General features: G+C 51.1%; 1 protein-coding gene across 1 annotated transcript in view; it reads left to right on the top strand.

The window, feature by feature from the left end:
• The window catches only part of CSMD2 (CUB and Sushi multiple domains 2), a gene marked incomplete at both ends in the record, with an annotated part of 303868 nt that overhangs the window by 202776 nt on the left and 79069 nt on the right, over positions 1-22023 (top strand). The window contains 9 exons of the mRNA XM_082296608.1: positions 300-456; positions 1064-1255; positions 3303-3429; positions 8952-9154; positions 11438-11629; positions 13754-13892; positions 14369-14556; positions 20851-21045; positions 21783-21899. Of these exons, the coding sequence (XP_082152734.1) occupies positions 300-456; positions 1064-1255; positions 3303-3429; positions 8952-9154; positions 11438-11629; positions 13754-13892; positions 14369-14556; positions 20851-21045; positions 21783-21899 (1510 nt within the window). The remainder of the gene's footprint in view (positions 1-299; positions 457-1063; positions 1256-3302; positions 3430-8951; positions 9155-11437; positions 11630-13753; positions 13893-14368; positions 14557-20850; positions 21046-21782; positions 21900-22023) is intronic.

Here is a 22023-nt window from a genome sequence, read left to right as displayed (position 1 = left end):
CACATTTTCTCTCCTCATTCTTGTTTTGGAATAAATTTCTCAGCATTTATCTGTTCCGGAGCTCAGTGAAACTGCAGAGAAATCCTGGAATGGCTTGGGTTGGAAGGATCATCCCATTCCACCCCCTGCCATGGGCAGGGACACTTACACTGTCCCAGACTGCTCCAAGCCCCATCCAGCCTGGCCTTGGACACTGCCAGGGATCCAGGGGCAGCCCCAGCTGCTCTGGGCAGTGATGGTTTGATCCTTGGAAAAGCACAGCAATGGTTTTTCCAGGCTGGGTTTCTTGTTCTCCCCAGGTCTACGATGGCACCAACAGCTCTGCCCGGCTGCTGGGCACCTTCAGCCGCTCAGAGCTGCTGGGCACCAGCATCAACAGCACCTCCAGCTCCATGTGGCTGGAGTTCATCACCAACGCTGCCAACACCAGCAAAGGCTTCGAGCTGCAGTTCTCCAGTGAGTTTCAGTCCCGTGCATGCTGGGAACCCCACAGGCCAAGGTGTATTTTTGTGTTGCATGTGAGCAAAGAGTCCTTTCTGTGGAGATCTTCCACCTTAGGTGGAGTTGGAGGGTGGGAGAGCACAGAATCCTGGGATTATTGAGGTTGGAAAAGCCCTCCGAGAGCATCGAGTCCAAGCTGTGCCCGATCCCCACCTTGTCACTGAGTGCCACCTCCAGTCATTCCTTGGGCACCTCCAGGGATGGGGACTCCAAACCTCCCTGGGCAGCTCCAAGGCCTGACCACCTTTTCCATGCAGAAATTCCTGCTCTTGTCCAGCCTGACTCTCCACTGGCACAGCCTGAGGCCATTTCCTCTTCTCCTGCCCCTTGTTCCCTGGGATAGGATCAAACCTTTCCACAGCGATCCCGAAATCTGGATCAAAGCTGAGAGAGCAGATTTCTGGGATCTCACTCCAACATTAATTAAAACCCCACTAATTTCCAATATGTCACTTTTTGCTCCCAACAAACAATTTTAAGAGGAAACCACCACCACTTTGTGTTAAACCCTCCTGACTGTGAAATTCCTGCTGCCAACAGCTGCTCTTCCTCCCTGCTCCAGGTTTTGAGCTCATCAAGTGCGAGGACCCCGGCATCCCCCAGTTTGGGTACAAGGTGCACGACGAGGGACACTTTGCTGGCAGCTCAGTGTCCTTCAGCTGTGACCCCGGCTACACCCTGAGAGGCACCAGGGTCCTGGTGTGCCTGACCGGGGAGAGGAGAGCCTGGGACCAGCCCCTGCCAACCTGCGTGGGTGAGACTCCTCCTCCTCCTCCTCTTCTTCCTCTTCCAGCACCTCCAGGGAGAGATTTCCTTGGATCCCACACCCTGAACACCCCGTGGTCGCTGCTTTGCTGATCCATTGATATTAACTCTGATATTAATTGTCTCCATCTACCCTAATTAATGTGGTGAGGGTCCTGTATGAGGCATCTGGAGATGGAGACACCTCCTGCTCCTTCAAAATCCTCCAAACTGGGATTTCCTTGGATCCCCCACTCTGAACACCTTTGTCCCTGCTTTGCTCATCCATGTGCTATTAACTCTGCTATTAATTGCCCCTGTCTGCACTAATTAACATGGTGAGGATCCTGTGTGAAGCATCTGGAGATGGAGACACATCCTTCTCCTCCAATACCCTCCAGGGAGTGATTTCCTTGGATCCCACACTCTGAACACCTTTGTCCCTGCTCTGCTGATCCATTGACATTAACTCTGATATTAATTGCATCTGCCCTAATTAGGCCATGGTGAGGATCCTGTGTGAGACACCTCTAGGTGGAGACACCTCTTCCTCCTCCACCACTTCCAGACAGGGATTTCCTTGGATAACCCCACCCTGACTACCCTTTGTCCCTGCTCTGCTGAGCCGTGTGCCATTAACTCTGCTATTAATCACCCCCATCTGCACTAATTAACATGGTGAGGATCCTGTGTGAAGCACCTTGAGGTGGAGATACCTCCTCCTCCTCCACCACTTCCAGATTGGAATTTCCTTGGATTCCCCACCCTGAACCCCTTGGTCTCTGCTTTGCTGATCCATTGACATTAACTCTGCTATTAATTGCATCTGCACTAATTAAGTTGTGGTGAGTGTGGTGAGGGTTCTCAAGATGGAGACACCTCCTGCTCCTCCAAAACATCCAGCAAATGATTTCCTTATGGATTCCCCACGCTGACCACCTTTGTCCCTGCTCTGCTGATCCATTGACATTAACTCTGCTATTAATTGCCCCTGCCTGCGCTAATTAAGGCATGGTGAGGATCCTGTGTGAGATGGAGAGCTCCTGAAGCAGCTTTAACATGAAATACTCTGCCCTGAGCACACATTTGACAAGGATTTTTGCTTCCTTGTGCTTTTCCAGCCCTCGTCCTTTCACTCTGGACATGTTGCAGTGAGTGGCACCTCCTGATAGGGACATCAAAGTGTGTCCTGGCATGTGACAGCCCAGAGCCAGCTTTGGCTGGCAGCTGCCTGACATCTGATCCCATCCCCAGACATTTCAATTCCCTTTGCTGAGTCCCGAGTTCCCTTTCACCTGGAGCTCTTCCTGCTTGGAAAATTCCGATTTTGGGGCTTTGTGTGTTAAATGAGCAGAGCTGATTCCTGATTCCTGTCCTGCTCTGTTGGACACAGAGTCACCTGGGAGATCTCCATACCCAGGGATGTGCTCAGCCCCTGGCACTCCATGTTCTCTCTCCCAGGAGGCAGGACCATTCCTTGGTTGGAATTTTAGCCTCATTTATTGATGTAAAAAGAGAAATTTCTGTGATTTGTGCATCTTCTTGACCTTCACTCTGTTTGCTCTACATTTATTGGATGAGGCCGTGTCTGAGCACGTGGAAATTAAAGAAAAATGAAAGAAAAAGAAATGAAAATTACAGAGTTTGAGCGGATATGTTATGGAAATTATTCCAAATCCTCATGTTCTTTGCAGTTCATTTACAGAGACATTTACAAGTTCTTTGGCTTCTTATCCTTCATTTTCTGATGAATCCAAGCAGGGGAGAGGAGCTCCTTCACCCCACACACGTGGAGCAGGGAAACAGGATCCTGGCAGGTTCTGCCTTTCCTCCCTGGGGGTTCAGGAAGGTGAAGGGAAGCTCTGCCAGGTGTTCAGAACCAGCACAGAAATGCAGAATAATTCTGACAACTCAACGATTCTCTTTATCTTTGTCAGCTTTAAGAATCCCTGGAAAAAGCCAGGGATAACCTCTGTAGCAGGATGAGATTGTTGCCAAGCAGGACCCCCAGAAAGCCACTAATCTTCCCCCTAAGCCCAGAAATGTTTTTGTTCCAGCCGAGTGTGGAGGGACAATCAGAGGAGAGGCCTCGGGACGGATCCTTTCTCCAGGATATCCAACTCCCTACGACCACAACCTCAACTGCATCTGGACCATCGAGGCAGAGCCTGGATGCACCATTGGGTGAGTGGGGCCAGGGTCCTGTGCTTTGGGTCCTGTGCTTTGGCTTCTTTCCCACGTGGAGCTGATTCTTCCAGGTCAATGATGGAGTAAAGCAAGGAGGGAGGAGCTCCTGTCACTGTGAGAGGGACAAGCAGGGAGCAGGCACTGGTTTAGCTCTGGAATCAGGGAATGGTTTGGGTTGGGATGAAGGTTTTATGGGCAGGGACATTTCCCACCAGCTCAGGCTGCTCAGAGCCCCCAGTGGCATCACTGCTCCTGTGTTTTTAGCCCTGTGCATGGGTGGTGACCAACCAGACCATGTCCCGGTCCTTCCCGTGGTGTTCCTGTGCTCAGACAACATCCCAGAGCTTTGGTGTCCATGGGCAGCTTTCCACCCCTCTCCTTCATGGCATGCATCCGGAATCAACCCTTTTTCCCACCAGATTAACTTCCCACCAGTGCTGAATGCCCAAGTGGCACAACCGTGGAATGGGGGTGTTGCAGGAAATTGCAGGCAGTGGCCCAGGATGCAGGCACTCCCTGCTTGCTGATCCTTCACTTCTGCCCCACCACCCCCACAGCGATGTTTGCCCAGCCCTGCCGAGCCCTTCAGGGCTGCCCTGGGTGTTCCCACAGATTCCAGGCTGGCCAAAGCCCACAGGAAACTGGAATATTTGGGCAAGCCAAGCTTTGACTGAGTGGTGGGATTTGAGGGGGAGAAATGGAGCTTTAAAAGTTCTGTATAATAATAATAATAACAACAACAACAACAATAATAATAATAATAATCTTCTCCCAGCATCTCCCATCGGAGCTCCCAGTGCTTGTCAGCCATTCCTGGTCATCCCAAGCCTGTGGATGTTCCCTCCTGAATTCCTTCCCTCTCAATCCCATTTTATCCTCCCTGCTGCCTCAGCACCCATCAGCTCTCCAGCAGAGCCTGGCCCTCAGGGGGAGCTCTGTGCTGGTTTTAGCCCCTGGATTTCTGCTGGAGACAGCTTTGCTCCGGTGTTTTCATTTGTATTTCATGTAGAAATTCCCTCCATTAGCGCTGCCCTTCGGAATGGCTCAGTAATGGATGGGTTTGGGTGTGACCAGAGGAGAAAAAGCACGGCCCAAGCAGCTGAATCCCTGCACAGGCAACTTCCACCTCTATTTTTATTCTCCTGGCAAAGATTTTTATAGGACAGAGCAGAGAGGTCCCTTCCCCCCCCCCCCCCATCCAAAGGCTGCTTCAGCAACTTTCTTCTTGTAATCCCTGAAAGCACCGACATGAGCAGAGATTTGGGATCAGTCAAAGGCTTGGAAGGGGCCAGGACTGGAAGGAAGAGGTGCCAGGAGGTGTCAGAGTCACCCACACCCGGTGACCCTTCCTTTCCCAGGGATCAGAGCTCCCTTTCCCTGCCCCTTCCTTTCCCAGCTCCAGATGATCTCAGGGGAGTCGAGAGAGCACATTCCCAGCAACTTCATTTTTATGGTAATCCATTGGAAAAATAATCCTCTTCACGCATGATACAATTGTATAAAGCTCTCATTTATAACTTACATGGAAATTAATCACCAGAGCTTTTGGAATGAAGCTGTATCTGCGCAGCACGAGGGGAAAGGGGAGGAGGGCGAGACAGGGAGAAAAATGAGTCTGCACTTTAGTGCCAGGGAAGGGAAAGGGGTGCTCCTGGAAAGGGATTAATTTGGGGCGTGTGCAAACACAGGTGTGGATAAAATCACCAGTGGAGTGACCTGGTTGGGCTGGCAGAGCTGGGAAGGAGGAAAAGGAGGAGGGAGTGCTGGAAAAACGGATGGAAATTCCTTGCCCAGCTGGGAGCAGGGAACACAGACCTGGCAGAGGTGGGGTTATGGTCCATCCCTGATCCCAGTGTTGTAAAAATCCACGGATATTGTTCATGAATCCCAGTTCCATGGGTATTGACAGCTTCCACTTTCCAGACTTCCATCCCAAAAAGGGGAGTGAGGAAATATCCAGAGTTGGAAGAGACCCACAGGGATCATCTAGTGCAGCCCCAGGCCCTGCCCAGACCCCCCAAAACCCCACCCTGTGCATTGTCCAAACGCTCCTGGAGCTCTGGCAGCCTTGGCAATGTGGCCACTTCCAGCATTTTGGGATATCCCTCCTTCCAGGGACAGGATCTTGAACAGCTTTCAGGCTGGGGAAGCCTCTCTGGGGCAGAGGGGGGCAGTGGGCACCCCCAGACTGCTGCTGGGGTGGAAGGTGGTGGCTTTAGGGGGGTCCCAGCCTTGTACAGCAGAGCCAAGCTGGAATGGCCAGAGCTTGGGTGGGGAACATCACCAGGAAGGACGCCAGGATGGTCACTGGGGTTTTGAGGAGCTTTGGCAAGAGCTCCCCAGGGGTTGTTCACACTCTCAGGGCAGAGCTGGGCTCTCCTTGCTAAGCTGGCAGAACTTCCCCTCTCTCCATATTTATATTTATATTTATATTTATATTTATATTTATATTTATATTTATATTTATATTTATATCATCTCCCCAATTTCTAATTTGCCCTTTTTTTTGCTGCATTTCCATGCCTGTGATTGGGAAGTTGGGATTGTCAGAGTGCAGGAATAAGACTCCTTCCCCCCCTCCGTTGTCTGCTGAAGCAGAGGCTCTGCCTGCTCTCCCACGTCAGGCTGAGGGCAAAGCTGAGATGTGCCTGTGGAATAGATGGATTTGCTCCAGAGAACTCCAGATCTGATATCCCAACAGATTCCTGCCCTGACTGGCACTGGGCAGCCTGGCCCTTGGAGCACCTGCATCGAGTTTTTCTCCCCCTGGCACAGCCTGAACTTGGTTTTTCTCACATAAATCGGGGTGTTTCAGGCAGCCCTGGTTTCGGTGTTCTCCCCTACCTCAGCTCAACCTCTGGCAGCCTCTCCCTGATCCCAAGGTCTCCAGGGATGAGTTTTCTCCAGCAGTTCTGGCTCACTGGGCCCAGTTAAGGCTGGGAACAAACGCAATCAGGCTGAGGCAGCCGTGGAGAACAGCTCTGCACCATCCATCCTGATTTTCCTCAAGCCTGCCTTTATTTCTCTTTGCTCAAGGTCTCTGCTTGGGAGATTTATGATTCAGCTCTTTTGCTTTCTCCCAGGTTCTGGGAGCATCGTTTTGTTGCTGAGGATTTTGCACTGGGGCTTTTTTTTTTTTCTCCCCCTTTTTTTTTATGGCTCTCCCTGATGTATTTATGTTAGCCCCAGATAAATGGGAAAGCAGCAAAGTGAGAGCTTCCCTGTTTGCCTCTGCGGGCTGGCAGGGATTTCAGCACAGCACCTGATGGGGTTTTTTTTTACAGATTTTCTCCATTTCTGGGTTTCTGTCCCCGTTTCACGCTGGGGTTGAGTTTCCCATCATCGGCCTGATTTTGTTGTGCCAGAGGGAAAATGGGGCAATGACAAACAGGGACAGGGAAATTCCTCCTTTCCAGGTGGGATTTGAGTGCAGGAATGGAAGGGATCAGCCCCTGATCCATCCCCAGGGAATGGGCACATTCCCAAGGCTGCCAGAGCTCCCTCCTCTCTTCAGGACAGGGTGGGATTTTGGGATGTCTGCAGGGCCTGGAGTTGGATTTGATGATCTCTGTGGGTCCATTCCCACTCAGGACATTCCATGACTCAGGAATTGCAGCCCGTAGCTGGTGACCCCCTCAGGTGTCACCATAACCAGGGCAGGATCTTGTCCTTGGATGGTTCTTCCGACCTGGGAAGATCCCAAAGCTCCTGGCAAAGCCTGGATCCATCTGCTCCCCATCCTCCGACAGCAGAGCCGGGCCTGGGTGGGGATGAGCAGGGTGAGATCCCACCAGGGATGTGTTGGGACCACGTTTGTCCTGTCCTGAAGTGCCACCAGCCCTCAGCTGGGCATGGAATTTCTCCCATCCCCTTGGGTCCATCGCTGGCACAGACTCCAGAGGGAATTCCCTCACCATGAGGCCTCCTGCAGCTTTCCATGAGGAATTCCCTGTGGAAGTGCCTTGGCTGAAGGCCTTGAGCCGCCTCTCCAGGACAGACCAAAACCTAAAATCCAGAGGAAGGGAATGAAATCCCTTCAGAGCATCAAAATAAAACCCCTCCTTGGGAGTTCAGTGTCATCTCCCACCTTCTTAACTCTTGTTTTCCTTCCCTTCCCTTCCTGCTGTGGATATTGGAGCTCTGGCTGCTTCACTTTTCTTTATTCCCTGCTGAAGTTCCTCTGTTTGCTGGTCCAAACCCCGTTCTGCAACATCCAGAACTTCCTAAAATACATCAGAATCCTGGAGGTGCTGCAATCCAGCATCAGAATTGGCACCCACCTGTTGGCCACCCTCCCTTTCTGCCCCTTTTTCTGGGTCACTTCACACCTGGTTCAGGGTTAAGGAGTTTCTTTGCCAGCCTGATGCTGCTTTAATTCAGTGGTTGTTTCCTTCCCTTTTCCCTCCAGTACCTGGGATCAGCTCAGTGCCAGGAGCAAATTCCTTGAGCTGAGTGCAGGTGATCCCAAATCAGGGCATTTATCAGGAGCTGCTGGCTCTTCCCAGGGAGCTGCTCCAGCAAAAAAGCCAAAGGACAGCCCAGGTGTTGCTGTGAGCAGAGCAGGGACAAGGTGGGAATGGGATGAGGGGTGTGAGGTGTCTGAAGGGACCTCAGCACATTTTCTCTCCTCATTCTTGTTTTGGAATAAATTTCTCAGCATTTATCTGTTCCAGAGCTCAGTGAAACTGCAGAGAAAATCTAGAATGGTTTGGGTTGGAAGGAGCCTTAAAACTCATCCAGTTCCAACCCCAACACCTTCCCCTATCCCAGGTTGCTCCAAGCCCCGTCCAGGCTGGCCTTGGACACTGCCAGGGATCCAGGAGCAGCCCCAGCTTCTCTGGGAATTCCATCCCACCCCCTCCCCACCCTCACAGGGAGGAATTCCTTCCTGAAATCTCATCCAAACCTGTTTTCCTTCACTTTCCCTTGTCCTATCACTACCTGAAAATCCCCTCTCCCAGCCCCTATCCCCCTCTGCTGCAGTTTTCCTGCTTTTCCTTCACTGAGCTGCTCTTTGCAGTGTCTGAGCTCCTTTGGCTGGAAAACCAATGGATTCTTCCAGGTGAGGGACATTTCCACTGCCCACAACGGGCCCTCGGACCTTTGCCTTGTTCCTGAACAAGGAGAGACCAGTCATTTTCCCAGGACAGGAGCCAATTTTAGGATTGCCCAGAAAGAACCCAGTTTCTGGGAAGACATCAGCATTCCTCTTGGGTTTTTCTTATGGATGGGATTTATGAGGGAGGAATGAGGCTGGAATCCTTGTTCTGAGCCGAGTTCTGGATGAGACAGCACATTCTTTGTGGGCCTGGCTGCCTGAATTTGGCACAAATGCCATTCCAGGTCTGAACTCCTGATGGGACAACACATTCCTTGTGGGCCTGGCTGCCTCAGGTGGGCACAGATCCCATTGCAGGTGTGAATTCCAGATGAGACAGCACATTCCTTGTGGGCCTGGCTGCCTGAATTGGGCACCAATCCCATTCCAGGTGTGAATTCCAGTCGGTTTTGCCCCGCAGGCTGCATTTCATGGTGTTCCACACCGAGGAGTTCCACGACGTGCTGCGGATCTGGGATGGGCCGGTGGAGAACGGGATCCTGCTGAAGGAGATGAGCGGCTCGGGGTTGCCAGGGGACATCCACAGCACCTTCAACTCCGTCATCCTGCAGTTCAACACCGACTTCTTCACCAGCAAGCAGGGCTTTGCCATCCAGTTCTCAGGTGGGATGTGCAGGGATTCCTCAAAAACCCAACCAAAGCCAGAGGGCAAATCCAACCAAAGCCAGAGGGAAAATCCAACCAAAGCCAGCTTTGCTGGGCAGAGATTCCAGGTATATCCACAGGGTGAGCAGGTGACACTGCAGTGGACGCTTAGAGTCACTTTCATAAATAATAAACAGAAAATGAACTCATTAGGCGATCCACTGATCACTTAACTACCACTGAATTCCATCTATTCACTATATAACTTAGAAAGAATTACTTGCAGTGTTGCTGTGAAGAGAAAAAGTCACAAAACCCAAAGCAGGTTGATATTGATGAAACTAAAATCCAGAATTCGTGGACTAAACCCACTGAAATGATCCTGAAAAAAGTGAACTGTGCATCCTGCGAGCTGGGAACCTCCTCGTTTCCTGGGCAGCACAAACATCAGTCTGCAGGAAATCCATTATTTTACAGCTCTGCATTAGCACAGTTTTTCTTCCCTGAGCTCCATCCTGTGAGGATCATTTTGCTGAGCAGTCAGAGGTTTGAAATTAGGGTTGTGGACAGTAATTATTGCTGCCTTCACAAGCCACTTCTCAGTTCTGCTTGCTCCCTTCGAAGGATCTGTTCGTTCCGTGGCTGGGTTGGAATTGGAAAATCGAAACTCGGTTTGGAAATACTGACTCGACAAATACACAAATTCCTTGACTTCTGTGTCTCCCAGCCCTTTTTGACTGCAGACTCTGAAAACAGGGGAAAATCTCATGTATTTTGTGCTGGCAGTGAATTCTGTGCCCCCTCTGCCCTCAGAGTGGGGAATTCGGCAGCGAGGCATGGAGCAGAAAGCCCTGGAATACACAAGAAGGAATTCCAGCAATTTTCCACCCCAGGCCCCTCAGTTTCACCCTGGCAGCTTCCCCCGGGTTTCCTGGGAGGGGCTGGCAGTGGGCCCTGAAAGCCAAATCTGTTTAACCCCCCCCCAAATTGGGTCCCTTGGGATGTAGGGCACAAAAAACTCCCTGGGCTTGCAGGGCTGTCCCTGCTCCAGTCCAGCATTCCTGAGTCCTGGCTGCTCTCACCTGCACCTCAGCCCTGCAGCCACATTCATTTCAGTTCTTTGGGGTGATATATTCCAGTATTTTCAGAGGGTTCCAGGTTTGTGCAGTTGTTTTGGAGTGATAATAAACAGGGAGTGGTTGGGTGAGTGACGGTGTGACTTTCCCTGGATTCAGACACGTTGAAACATCTTCCCAAGTTTTTTTTCCATAACTTTCTGTGCAGGGTGCCTTGCTTGCCTGGGGGAACAAGCCAGCATTCCGGGGAGAATTTCTACTGGATTTAAGACCTTTGGGATGAGCCAGACAGAGGCAGAGCTTTGTGCCACCCAGCACAGCGGTGCCATCCCAGGTTTTTTTGCCAGGTTTTGTGCTGGGAAGGACCAGCCTGGGCTGTTAACTTCCTTATCTCCAGCTGCACAGAAAGAGAGGGATTTCCTCTGGCTCTTTCAAGAGCAGCTTTCTCTAAACTGCCTGGGTGTAACAGACTCTCATCAACTTAGCAGGAAATAAGCTCCTGATCTGGAGCTGGGCTTTATTGACTGCTCCTGCTCAAAGCCTTTGTTCAGCAGGTGTGACTAAGCAGCCAGACCTGAGCTCAGACCTGTCCACTTTGGGATCTTGGGAGCTTTAATGAGGTGGATAAGCCTGCAAAACTCCTATTACTCCAGGATTTTCCCTGCTGGTAAATCCTTGTGGTGTTGGCAGACCTTGAGCTCAGGCAGCAGCGAAGCTTTGCCCGTCCCCAGCTCCTGCGGGACATCTCGGACCTCAAAGAGAGGCAGCAACAAAGTCTGGGAGGGAAACAAACACATTTCTGAAAGGTCATGCTTGATGCTTCACAGATCTTGAGGCTAAATTTCTCTGCCACTCAGGGGAAGGTGTGAAGTGCTGGTGGCTGAGTTGATTTTGCAGCATGTGCCTGCCACAGAACTCTCCAAAAACTCCGTGGGAGATCAGTGGGTGTCTGGGCTGATGGAGTAAACAGCCGTGTGCACAATTCCATATCAAAGCTGCTCCCTGGGTGCTGCTCTTGCACTTGCTGGTCCCCAGAGCCTTTCCCAGCTGGAGTGGCAGATGCTCAGAGCAAAGGGAGAGGCACTTTTTGTGTGGGGGGGAGGAGGGGTGGGGAACAAGCACGGCCTGGATGGCTGGGTAAGGACAGAGCCTCAGGACAGCCGGTGCTGCAGGCCTGGTGTTAAATAAACATCGATATTCAAGATGTGCTCTTCATTCCCTTCAGTTTCCACGGCCACTTCCTGCAACGACCCAGGAATCCCCCAGAACGGGAGCCGGAGTGGGGACAGCAAAGAGGCCGGGGACTCCATCACCTTCCAGTGCAACCCCGGCTACGCCCTGCAAGGGGAGGCCCAGATCACCTGTGTGCAGATCGAGAACAGGTTCTTCTGGCAGCCAGACCCGCCCACGTGCACAGGTATGGACACAGGGCCTGGGCACACGGACACAGGGCCTGGGCACACGGACACAGGGCCTGGCCTGGGCACACGGACACCAGGGCCTGGGCACACAGACACAGGGCCTGGCCTGGGCTCATGGACACAGGGCCTGGGCACACAGACACAGGGCCTGGCCTGGGCTCATGGACACAGATCCCTGTATTGAGCCCATGGAATGGACACACATCCATGTCCTCACCTACGGACACACATCCACGTCCTGGCCCCATGGACACACATCCATGTCCTGACCCCATGACACACATCCACGTCCTGACCTATGGACACACATCCATGTCCTGACCTACGGACACACATCCATGTCCTGACCCATGGACACACATCCATGTCCTGACCCACAGACACACATCCATGTCCTCACCTACGGACACACATCCATGTCCTGACCCCACAGACACACATCCATGTCCTGACCCCATGACACACATCCATGTCCTGACCCCATGACACACATCCATCCTCCTGGGGAATTCAGTGTTAAATTTAGAGCTGATTTGGGTATTGGACATTTCAGATGTGTTTTCCCCTCTTTGTGGCACGACTGCCAAACGATCCGGGCTGGCAGAACCCCGGGAGGTTTGGGCCATTTGAAGTCTGCATCCCTCCCAATCCCAGGCAGCACTGGCTGGGTCCAGCTCCTGCTTCAAATCCTTTGGAGACTCTGGGTGGGATTTTCAAAGGAATCCGAGGGTGTTGAACACTTGTCTCCCTCAGGCTTTTCAAAAATGAGCCCTTAGATTTTAGTTTCTTCAGAGTTTTCCCCTGATGTTGCAGTCTGGGAGGGGAAAGCACCCTTGGGGTTCAAATTAGGGTGAGTGGACACAAAATAGGTGCTGGTGGTTCTTCCAAGGTATTTTTGGGGAGACTTGCAGCCAAATTTTCCTTGTCTGTGCTGTGATTTCCTGGTGTGTCCCGGAGGGATAACATTTCTCCATGCTTGGGCTTGGAGAAGAGTCTCTAATCTTTATTAGGATATTTCTAGACCAGCCCCACTGGGGTTTTTTTACCTGATGGTTTTCTTGATATTTTTCTCATCAAAGCCCAAAGGACAATCCCACATGCTCACTCCTTCATGGAAAATCCTTCCAAGATCTAGCCCATCATTTCTGTCCCATCCCAGTTCATTTCCCACTCCGTAGCTGCTCTCAGACCCCCTTCGTCTGAGGGGAGGGTTGGTGGATCTTCCAAGGTATTTTTGGGGAGACTTTCAGCCAAATTTTCCATGTCTGTGCTGTGATTTCCTGGTATGTCCCAGAGGGATAACATTTCTCCATGCTTGGACTTGGAGAAGGGTCTCTAATCTTTATTAGGATATTTCTAGACCAGCCCCACTGAGTTTTACCTGCTATTTTTCTTTATAAAAGCCCACAGGACAATCCCATGTGCTCACTCCTTCATGGAAAATCCTTCCAAGATTTATCCCATCATTTCTGCCCCATCCCAGTTCATTTCCCACTCCGTAGCTGCTCTCCGACCCCCTTCCTCTCACCCCATCCCAAACGTGCGAGGGTGGGTCTGGGGAATCTCGGAGCATCGGCCCTCACGAGCAGCCTGCAGAAAGACTGCCAGGAAAAATGTCCATCATGTTTTGCCACAGTGGGAAACACGAGCAGGCACTTGGAGCCTTAAAAAAGCAATAATTGATTTTTCAATCAGCTTGGCATTTAATGTGCTGGGAAATGGAGTAAACACGACCGAGCCATTTAGGCCCAGACGTGTTTTCAGCTCGTTACAAGCGAACAGGCCTTGACAGGGAGTTCCAGAAAAGTGGAAGATCTCTCTCTCTCTCCTCCTGGTTCCTCACTTTTGGATTGTAGGAAGGTTGTGATGGCATCCAGAGCTCTGTTTGTGTGTGTGTCTGTCCCCTCTGGAATGGCAGAGCCCTCACCTGGCAGAGCCGCCACAACTTCGTGTCACATGTGAGCCTCAGAATCACTTCCCACTAAAATATCCAAGGATTCTGTGCTATCTGAACCCCTCCTGTCTATCCATATCTCTCTCTTTTTCCATTCCTGCTTCCCATTTTCTGCTTTTGAAGTCTCTCTGCTCCAAAGCCTCACCCTGGGCTGCTTTTCCTGCAGCTCCCTGTGGCGGCATCCTGACAGGCCCGGCTGGGGTGATCCTGTCCCCGCAGTATCCGGAGCCGTATCCCCCAGGGAAGGAGTGTGACTGGAAGCTGACGGTGTCCCCTGACTACGTCATTGCCCTGGTGTTCAACGTGTGAGTACCCAAGGCCTTGGTGCCACTGGCACCACTGGGAACGGGGACTGTGGTGGCATGGTGTGGGTGTGGGTGTCCTTCCCTCTGGGGAGGAACCAGCCCAAAGGTGGTGGGAGTGTCCCAAACCCCTGGATAATCTATTCCCAGACCTTTTGTGGGGGGAGATCCTCATATTCCAGCTGCAGCTCCTCTGTGATGCACAGAGCATGACTTGGTGCAGCAGCTCTGGCTCAGGCTCTCTGCTCCTGACTCCATCCCCACTCCTCGGTTCCTCACGTGTGGAAGGGAGGCAGGAATGTCCTCCCATGTGTCTGGCAGGATTTTGGAGCAGGAGCAGCTAGCAGGAATGTCCTGCTTGGCAGAATTTTGGAGCAGGAGCAATCAATCCCTGCCCTGGGGCTGCACATCCCAGGACTTCAAGCCGGAGTTCTCCAGGGATGGACCCCTAATCCGAGCTCTCTTCCTTTGCTTTGCAGCTTCAGCCTGGAGCCTGGCTATGATTTTCTGCACATCTATGACGGGCCTGACTCCCTGAGCCCCCTGATTGGGAGTTTTTATGGCTCCCAGCTCCCAGAGAGGATCGAGAGCAGCAGCAACAGCCTTTTCCTGGCATTCCGGAGCGACGCCTCCGTCAGCAACGCCGGCTTCGTCATCGAGTACACAGGTGAGGGCTGGGGGCACCCCTGGCCCTGCAGGTACCTGGGCCTTTTCCTGTGCTTGTTCCCAGGTTATTCCACCTCGCTGGAACAAATGGGAGAGGCTCTAGTGATGCTGAAATTGTCCAGAAAATAAATTGCTGGACGTGGTGGAAAAATGCCTTTAGGAGTAGTCCTGGTGTTTTGTCAGCCCCAAAGCAGAGGTGGAGGGAGAAGGGGAGGTGATCGCTTCCCACTGGAATATCCCAGCATTCTGTGCTGTCTGAAGCTCCCCTGTCTATCCATATCTCCCTCTTTTTCCATTCCTGAGGTTTAGAGGAATGGAGGGAAAATGAGGAGTTCAGGAAGAGGGATCCTGGAGGTGGAAGAAGAGCCAGGGCACAGAAGTTTGATAAGACCAGTGGAAAATGTTACATGGCTGAGGATCTGCTTCTGCTGGGGACTTCCCTGAACAGAGAAGGAAATTTTTAGGGTTTTAGGTTCCCAGAAAATATTCCTTTATTTCCAGGCTGTATTTTGTGTAATCCTTCTTTAGAATTGAAACAGTTCTGTCTCCTCCTTAGTGAGCAGAACTTCACAAGATCACAGAATTCCAGATGGTTGGGGATGGAAGGGACATTCCGGATCATCCCATCGCACCCCCTGCCATGGGCAGGGACACTTCCACTGTCCCAGGGTGCTCCAAGCCCCATCCAACCTGGCCTTGCCCCAAGGATGGGGCAGCCACAGCTTCTCCTGTGCTAGGGCCTCACTGCTCTTAAAGAACTGGGAAGTGACAGGCCTGGAATGGGGAAAAAAGGGAGAAAAAAGGGGAAAAAGGAGCTTTGGCAGGTGTATTCCCTGTGTGTGTTTGTAGAATAGGTGGAAGAACAGAGCAGTTACAAACTGGGGTAAAAATTCCACTCTGAAAACCCACATCTGATGAGTCAGGGCTGTGCAGAGTGGAGAGAACAGGATTAAAAACCGGGGAGAAAAAAACCCAGAGGTGGAAAGGAATTGATCCCTCAGGCCTGCTCAGGGCTGTGTGGATTAGTTTGGAGTGTGGGAAGAGGCAGGGATGGCTTCAGGTGTCCTGTGGAAGGCGGCTTTGCTTCCATGGCACGGCACTGATGCCTTGAGGGGCCTCCCAGAAACAGAGACTGGACAGGAGTAAGGGAATAAAGGCAGGGATTATATTCAAAGGTACCCCTGGGGGCCAGAGGCCACTGCCGAGATGGGCCCCAAGGTGGACGGCAGGGCACGAGTTCTTCACACTTTTATAGGTTTGGTTCATTTGCATAGCAGGGTGAATTCTCCAATTAAAGCTTCAGTTAATGAGGTCATTCCCCTCAGCTTGCCCCCCTTTAGAGGCTTTTGGTTTACACTTTTTGGGCCCAGGACAGTCTGGGTGTCCCTGGAGAGCAGGCCCAGAGAGGCTTTGTTATGAACAGGCCACAAGAAACTTCAGAGTTACTCACTGGGCAGTGCAGGATTTGGAAAATAGAAAAGTTAAAACCTAAGGCATCAGCACAGGCTGGGGACTGCTTTGGTGCTGCTTTTTCTGTGTGTTTGGGAATTCCTGTTCCTTTCCTCAGCCCGTGGTTCCTGGAAATCCCAATTTACCCAAGCAGAGGCTGCTGGGGAAAAGGCAGTTCCTGCTGGTTCTGCTGAAGAGATGAATTTCCCTCTGATAAAGCTATAAAATTACAAGACAAAGGCATTTAGCACTGCTTCAGCTTCAAGACATGAGGAGTTTTCTGCTCTCATTAGAATGAATTTTATGAAAAATTCCAGTTTTCTCTTCCCCTTTGTTTTTAGGCAGCCAGAAAGCAGCTAACAAATAAAACCCTGTTAAATGAGAGTGGCTGTTTCTCCCAAACACTCCAGCAGTGGCAGTCACACCCACGTGCCTCCCCCAAAGCCAAGCTGCTGGGAGAGAAGAATGAGGTTGGAAATTTGCTCATTAATTCCCCTGCACTTTGGAAAGGAACCTGGGATGCAAGGCTGGGAAATGGCAGGGAAAAAAATAAAGCAAAAAAAACCCCAAAAACTTCGGGGAATGGAAGGAGGAAGGAAAATGCAGGAGGGGGAAAGAAAATTCAAGAGTGAGCTCAGCTCTTTGCCAACTGGAATTCCAAGTTGAGCTCAACCTTATCAGGGGGTTTGGAGTCCTCTCCTGACTTTTTTGGGGGGAAAAAGGGCAAAGCAGGCATCTGGCAGTGCTCCCCTGAATCCCTGTTATGAACAGGCCACAAGAAACTTCAGAGTTACTCACTGGGCAGTGCAGGATTTGGAAAATAGAACAGTTGAAACCTAAGGCATCAATCCCTGCTCCACTGGAGCCTCAGGAATTTGGAAGTGTCTCAGGACAGAAAGGCAAGGCTTTAACTCAGGATCTCTCCGTGAATCATCTCCTGAACCACGCTCGTGTTTGTGGGTCTCGGTCACACGTGGGCGATTCCCGCTTACAGAAGAACCCCTGGATGAGATTCCAAAGCTGCTTCCAGTCCATTAAAAGATCCTTGGTGTGAGGGGCTCACTTGGAGTTGCCATTGCCAGGAAATGCTTCTCTTACAAATTTGGGATGAATCCCAGAAGTGAAGATTATTAGGGAATCGGCTGAATTCCAATAAATTGTTTGTATCTGGGCCTGTCACAAGCCACAGACCTCATTAGGGATATTTTATTATTCACACACTGATATTTCTTAGCAGAGCCTTCATTGGTGAAGCTGAGTTACTTGGAGAGCTTCTCCCAAATTATCACACACCGAAATTAAAATAATTAATTATCAGTCCCAAATTACCGCATTTTGGGAATACTGGGGACTCTCCATCAGTCCCTGCCTCAATCCCAGAATCTCCAGGCTGGTCTGGTGCTGACCCCAGGAGAAGGAGGAGTTTGGGATAAAGGACAGGAAGGAATTTCCAGGCTGGAGACTCCCAAGTGAGAGATTTTCCCACACTTTTTAGCAATTCCTGGCTCTGTTGTGGGCCAGGAGTGAAGAGCCATGAAATTGGAAGCAAATGAAGCACAACTGATTCCTTTTCACCCTTCCAGAGGAACAGGAGAAATCCCAACCCCCAGCCTGATTTCTAATTTGTTGTTGTTATTTCACTGGAATTATTTTGCCCATCCTGAGCTTCTGCACAGAAATGCAGCTTTGCTTACGGGTGATTTCAGGTGGAAATTCCCCATGGAAAACCATCCTGGAAAATTCCTTGGGAGCTGTTTAAAAATACCCAGCTCTGTTTGCTGTTCAAACAGTTGGAGCTTGACTCCAGAAAATGCGTTTGGAAATCGGATGTGGCCCTTGGGAAAAGGAATCCATGGACCTGGAGTGTCCTGGGGTCCTGGTGAGCCAAACTCCCAGGGATGCCAAGGCTCCACTTGGTCCTAAAATTCATAATAAGGAATGAATTAAAGAATCCCAGACTGGTTTGGGTTGGAAAAGACCTTAAATCCCATCCAGGGGCAGGGACACCTTCCACTATCCCAGGTTGCTCCAAGTTCCATCCAGCCTGGCCTTGGACACTTCCAGGGATGGGGAATCCACGATTTCTCTGTGTCAGGGCCTCCCCACCTCAAACAGGATTTGTGCTGTTCCAGTGTGTGGTGGCTGTTGTGGAAAACTCATCTTGGAAGGTTTATTTTGGGATTGCTCCACGGTTTAGCTCTCAACCCCAGGCTGAGCAGGTGAGGCTGTGCTGGAACACCCACATGGAATCCCGACCTCTTGCTCCTGGCTTTTCTTTGGGAATGGGAAGGGGAGGCACAGAAAATCCTGGGTTCGGTGGAGTAATGAGCCAGTTCCCATGACATTTTCATCTTGATGCCTTTCTAAACCTTTGGCAGCCTCAATCCATGTTAATCAGGAGAAAGTCCTTGAGTTTGGAAGTGAAAATAAACCAGGAATTCTGCACAGGCAATCCTGTACTCACTTCCTAGCCCAAGAAATCCCAGGCTGGCGAAGCTGTGGCTTTCCCACATCCCTTTTTTGGCAGCCAAATATCAAATATTTCCTGAAGTTGAGCTGCTGCCTCCCTTGGAGCCAACTCCTGAGGATCAGGGATCAGGACAGTTCAACTGGGAATGTTCCATGTGCCAGGATGCAGCAACCTCCAGGATGAGAGATGTCCCTGAGGGGACAGAAATGATGAAAAATGAGGAAAAACACCAGAAAATCAGCAGGGCTGTGGCTCAGCAATCCACCCCCACCCTTCTCCAGCAGCTGATGGAGTGATTTCAGCATGGAACGTGGTGATTTTCCAAGGAAGGGCTGAGCCCAAGCCTGTGACAGCCGGGTGGGAGGTGGAGTGACAGCCTGAAGAGCAGCTGGTGACAGGAACAGCGTTGAGACTGCTCAGGGAAACCAGAGAGGGACAAAGGGCTCGGTGTAGGGAACGCTCCAAGAGGGAATGTTGGCAGCTTGGAGGAACAAAGCCTGGTGGAGTGGGAAAAGCTGTGGAAAAGCTGAGCACGTGTTTCATTTGGAAGTGACCCCTGAGCCGTGGTGGCCTCTGGCCGTGCAGCTGCTCGTCCTCAGTGGAATTTCCAGCAGGAATTTGTCCCCTCCAAGGGCTGGGATGACCTTTAGGAATATCCCACGGACTGGCAGGAATGGTGAGGGCTCCCTTCTCCAGGATAAGGATGATGAGGAAGGGAGTGTGTCCATCCGAGCTGACTGGAACAAATGTGGGTCCCAATTTCTGTTATCCCAAGATCCCAAACACTCATCACATCCAGGTTTGGGTCTGGCTGCTCACACGCAGGGGAAAAATGGGATAAAATCGTGTTGGATTCTTTCCTGCAAGATATTCCTGAGGATCAGAGCTTTGGAAAGCTGCGGGAATTCTGCTTCGAGGCTCATGTGTGTCTCTTCCCACGGATAAACTGGGACACCCTGGTTGGGAAACAGGAAAGGAGGAAAAGCGGTGCTCAAAGCATCCAAAATTTGTGCATCAAGACCCCACTGCCCCCAGGAGAACCCAGGATTTCAGGATTTAAAGGCTGAGGATCCAAATGTGTGATGGGCAGTGGGAGCTGACCAGTCCGTGGCTCCCAAAACAGGGAATCGGTGCTCTGGGGAAAAAAAAATTCCCATTTTTTTGTGCCCTGTTCACTTGGATCACCTGGTGCAGCTGCTGTGGACAGGAAAGCAGGGGATAATTGGATTTTTCAAGCAGAAAAGCAAAAGCCAGGCCTGTGGGCTTTGCTGTTTGCTGTTTGTCCTTCCACACCTTCTCCAACATCGGAGAGCCCCTGATTGAATGCTTAACTACACTTGGGTTGTTCCCAGAGCCTCTGCTCTCAGAAGAGCCCTCGTCTTTAATGAGCAATTTCCAAATGACAAAAGAACAGGATTAATCAAAGCCTCTAATTATATTGCAGGCAGGGAAAAAAATAAAAGAAGGGGGAAAAAAGCAAAAATAAAAAAGCAAAAAAAAAGGCAAAAAAAACCCTTAGAAGAAGAAGAAGGAAAGAAATCTCCAAGTCCTGACAGCTCTGTAGTGTTCCCTGGAATTTTTATATGGAAATGGGATTTTTAACTCTGCAGAGCAGAGGGTTTTTCACTCTCTACCTGCCAGGAGGGTGGAGCAAAGTGGGGTCGGGCTCTGCTCCCAGGGAACAGGGACAGGATGGGAGGGAACGGCCTCAGGCTGTGCCAGGGGAGGCTCAGGGTGGACAGCAGCAGGAATTTCCCCATGGAAGGGGTGCTCAGGCCTTGGACTGAGTGGAATCCCCACCTCTGGAGGTGTCCAAGGAGGTGGCACGAGGAATAAATTTAAGAATCCCAGACTGCTTGGGGTTGGAAAAGACCTTAAACCAATCCAGCTCCGTAGGCAGGGACACCTTCCTCTATCCCAGGTTGCTCCAAATTCCCTCCAGTCTGTTCTTGGACACTTCCAGGGATGGGGAATCCACAATTTCTCTGTGCCAGGGCCTCCCCATCTCAAATATGATTTGTCCTCGTGGTGCTCTGGGCTGGTGACAAGGTGGGGATGGGTCACAGCTTGGACTTGATGATCCTGGAAGGCTTTTCCAGCCTCAGCAATCCTGGGATCGTGTGAAATCAAAGCTTTGCCTCACTGCTTGGATTTTGGGTGCTCCTGGGAACTGGAGCCTCCCTTTCCCAGTGCTGAGCACCACAGGAGGGGCTGGAGCAGCTGGAGTCCAGACCCTGCAAACGGGGTGAAAATCCCAGAAATTCCCAAATGAAAAAAAACCTTTCTCAAGGAGTTTCTTAACTCCCATTCAACTGATCAAAACAGCAGAGGAGCTGTGCCGGAGCAGTAAAAATCCCGGGAATTCTTTCCCTGCAGAGAACCCCCGCGAGTCCTGCTTTGACCCGGGGTCCATCAAGAACGGCACCAGGGTGGGCACGGACCTGAAGCTGGGCTCCACCATCACCTTCTACTGTGACGGGGGCTACGACATCGAGGGGGGCCCCACCCTCACCTGTGTCATGGGAGGGGATGGAAAACCCACCTGGAACAAGCCTCGTCCCACCTGCACAGGTAAATCCCGAGGGAAAGGGGAGCGGGGAAGGATCTGCCCCCGCAGTATTTCGCCCGTGGAAAACTGGCTGTTAATTCAGAGGGGTTTTCTCAGTGGTCTGTAGTTTTTTAGGGTTTTTAGAGGAATTGGTTTTCATCGTTTTTCAGGGGTTTAGCAGCTCTTTGAACAGGAGGAGCTGGTTTCTGGGAGGTTTTTTGACTTTCTTTGGAGACAGACAGGAAACTGGACACATGGCACATCCCGAGTCCCTGGCACAGGGCAGGAGTCAGGAATGCACTTAAACCTTGGCTAAACCTGATCCTTGCTAATCCAAACCCTCAATCTTGGGCTTTCCTGAGCAGGGCCAGAGCTCAGTGACCAAAAAAAGGGGTTTTTTCCTTAGGGCTTCCCTGTGGTTGTTTTGTTTTCTTTTCTGACTTCGTGGTTTGCAGTCAGACTTGATCTGAGAAGGGAATCAGGAGGCAGCTGGTGGGGGAAGGAATGAAATCCCTGATTTGGGAAGGCTCTGGCAGGGAGGACACTGAGGAAAGGTGGGAAGAGGGAGCTCATCCTGAACTGTGAGGTGGGGAACAGTGCAAATCCCATTTGATAATTCCATGAGGAGCCAGCACGAGATTGGGTTGGGAGAAACCTGATTTTTCCAATGAGGACTTTCAGGGAGCAGCACCTGGAGCGGGGAATGGTGGCTGGGGACATTTGCAGCTCCAGGGATGCTCCATGATCCTTTTCCTTGCAGCTCCCTGTGGAGGTCAGTACACAGGCTCAGATGGAGTTGTCCTGTCCCCAAATTATCCCCAGAACTACACCAGTGGCCAGGTGTGCCTGTACTCCATCGTCGTGCCCAAGGACTACGGTACCGTGTTTGGGATCTTTCTGGGGGGATTCTTTTGTGCTGTGCAATTCTTCTTTGCTGGAGTTTTAATAATTCTAAAATTATTTAATCGATTCAAATTAAAAACGTAATTGTTTTAATAATA

Source organism: Coloeus monedula (assembly GCF_965178545.1).
Source record: "Coloeus monedula genome assembly, chromosome: 24".
Lineage (NCBI taxonomy): Eukaryota > Metazoa > Chordata > Aves > Passeriformes > Corvidae > Coloeus > Coloeus monedula.
This window is presented reverse-complemented; position numbering and strand designations above follow the sequence as displayed.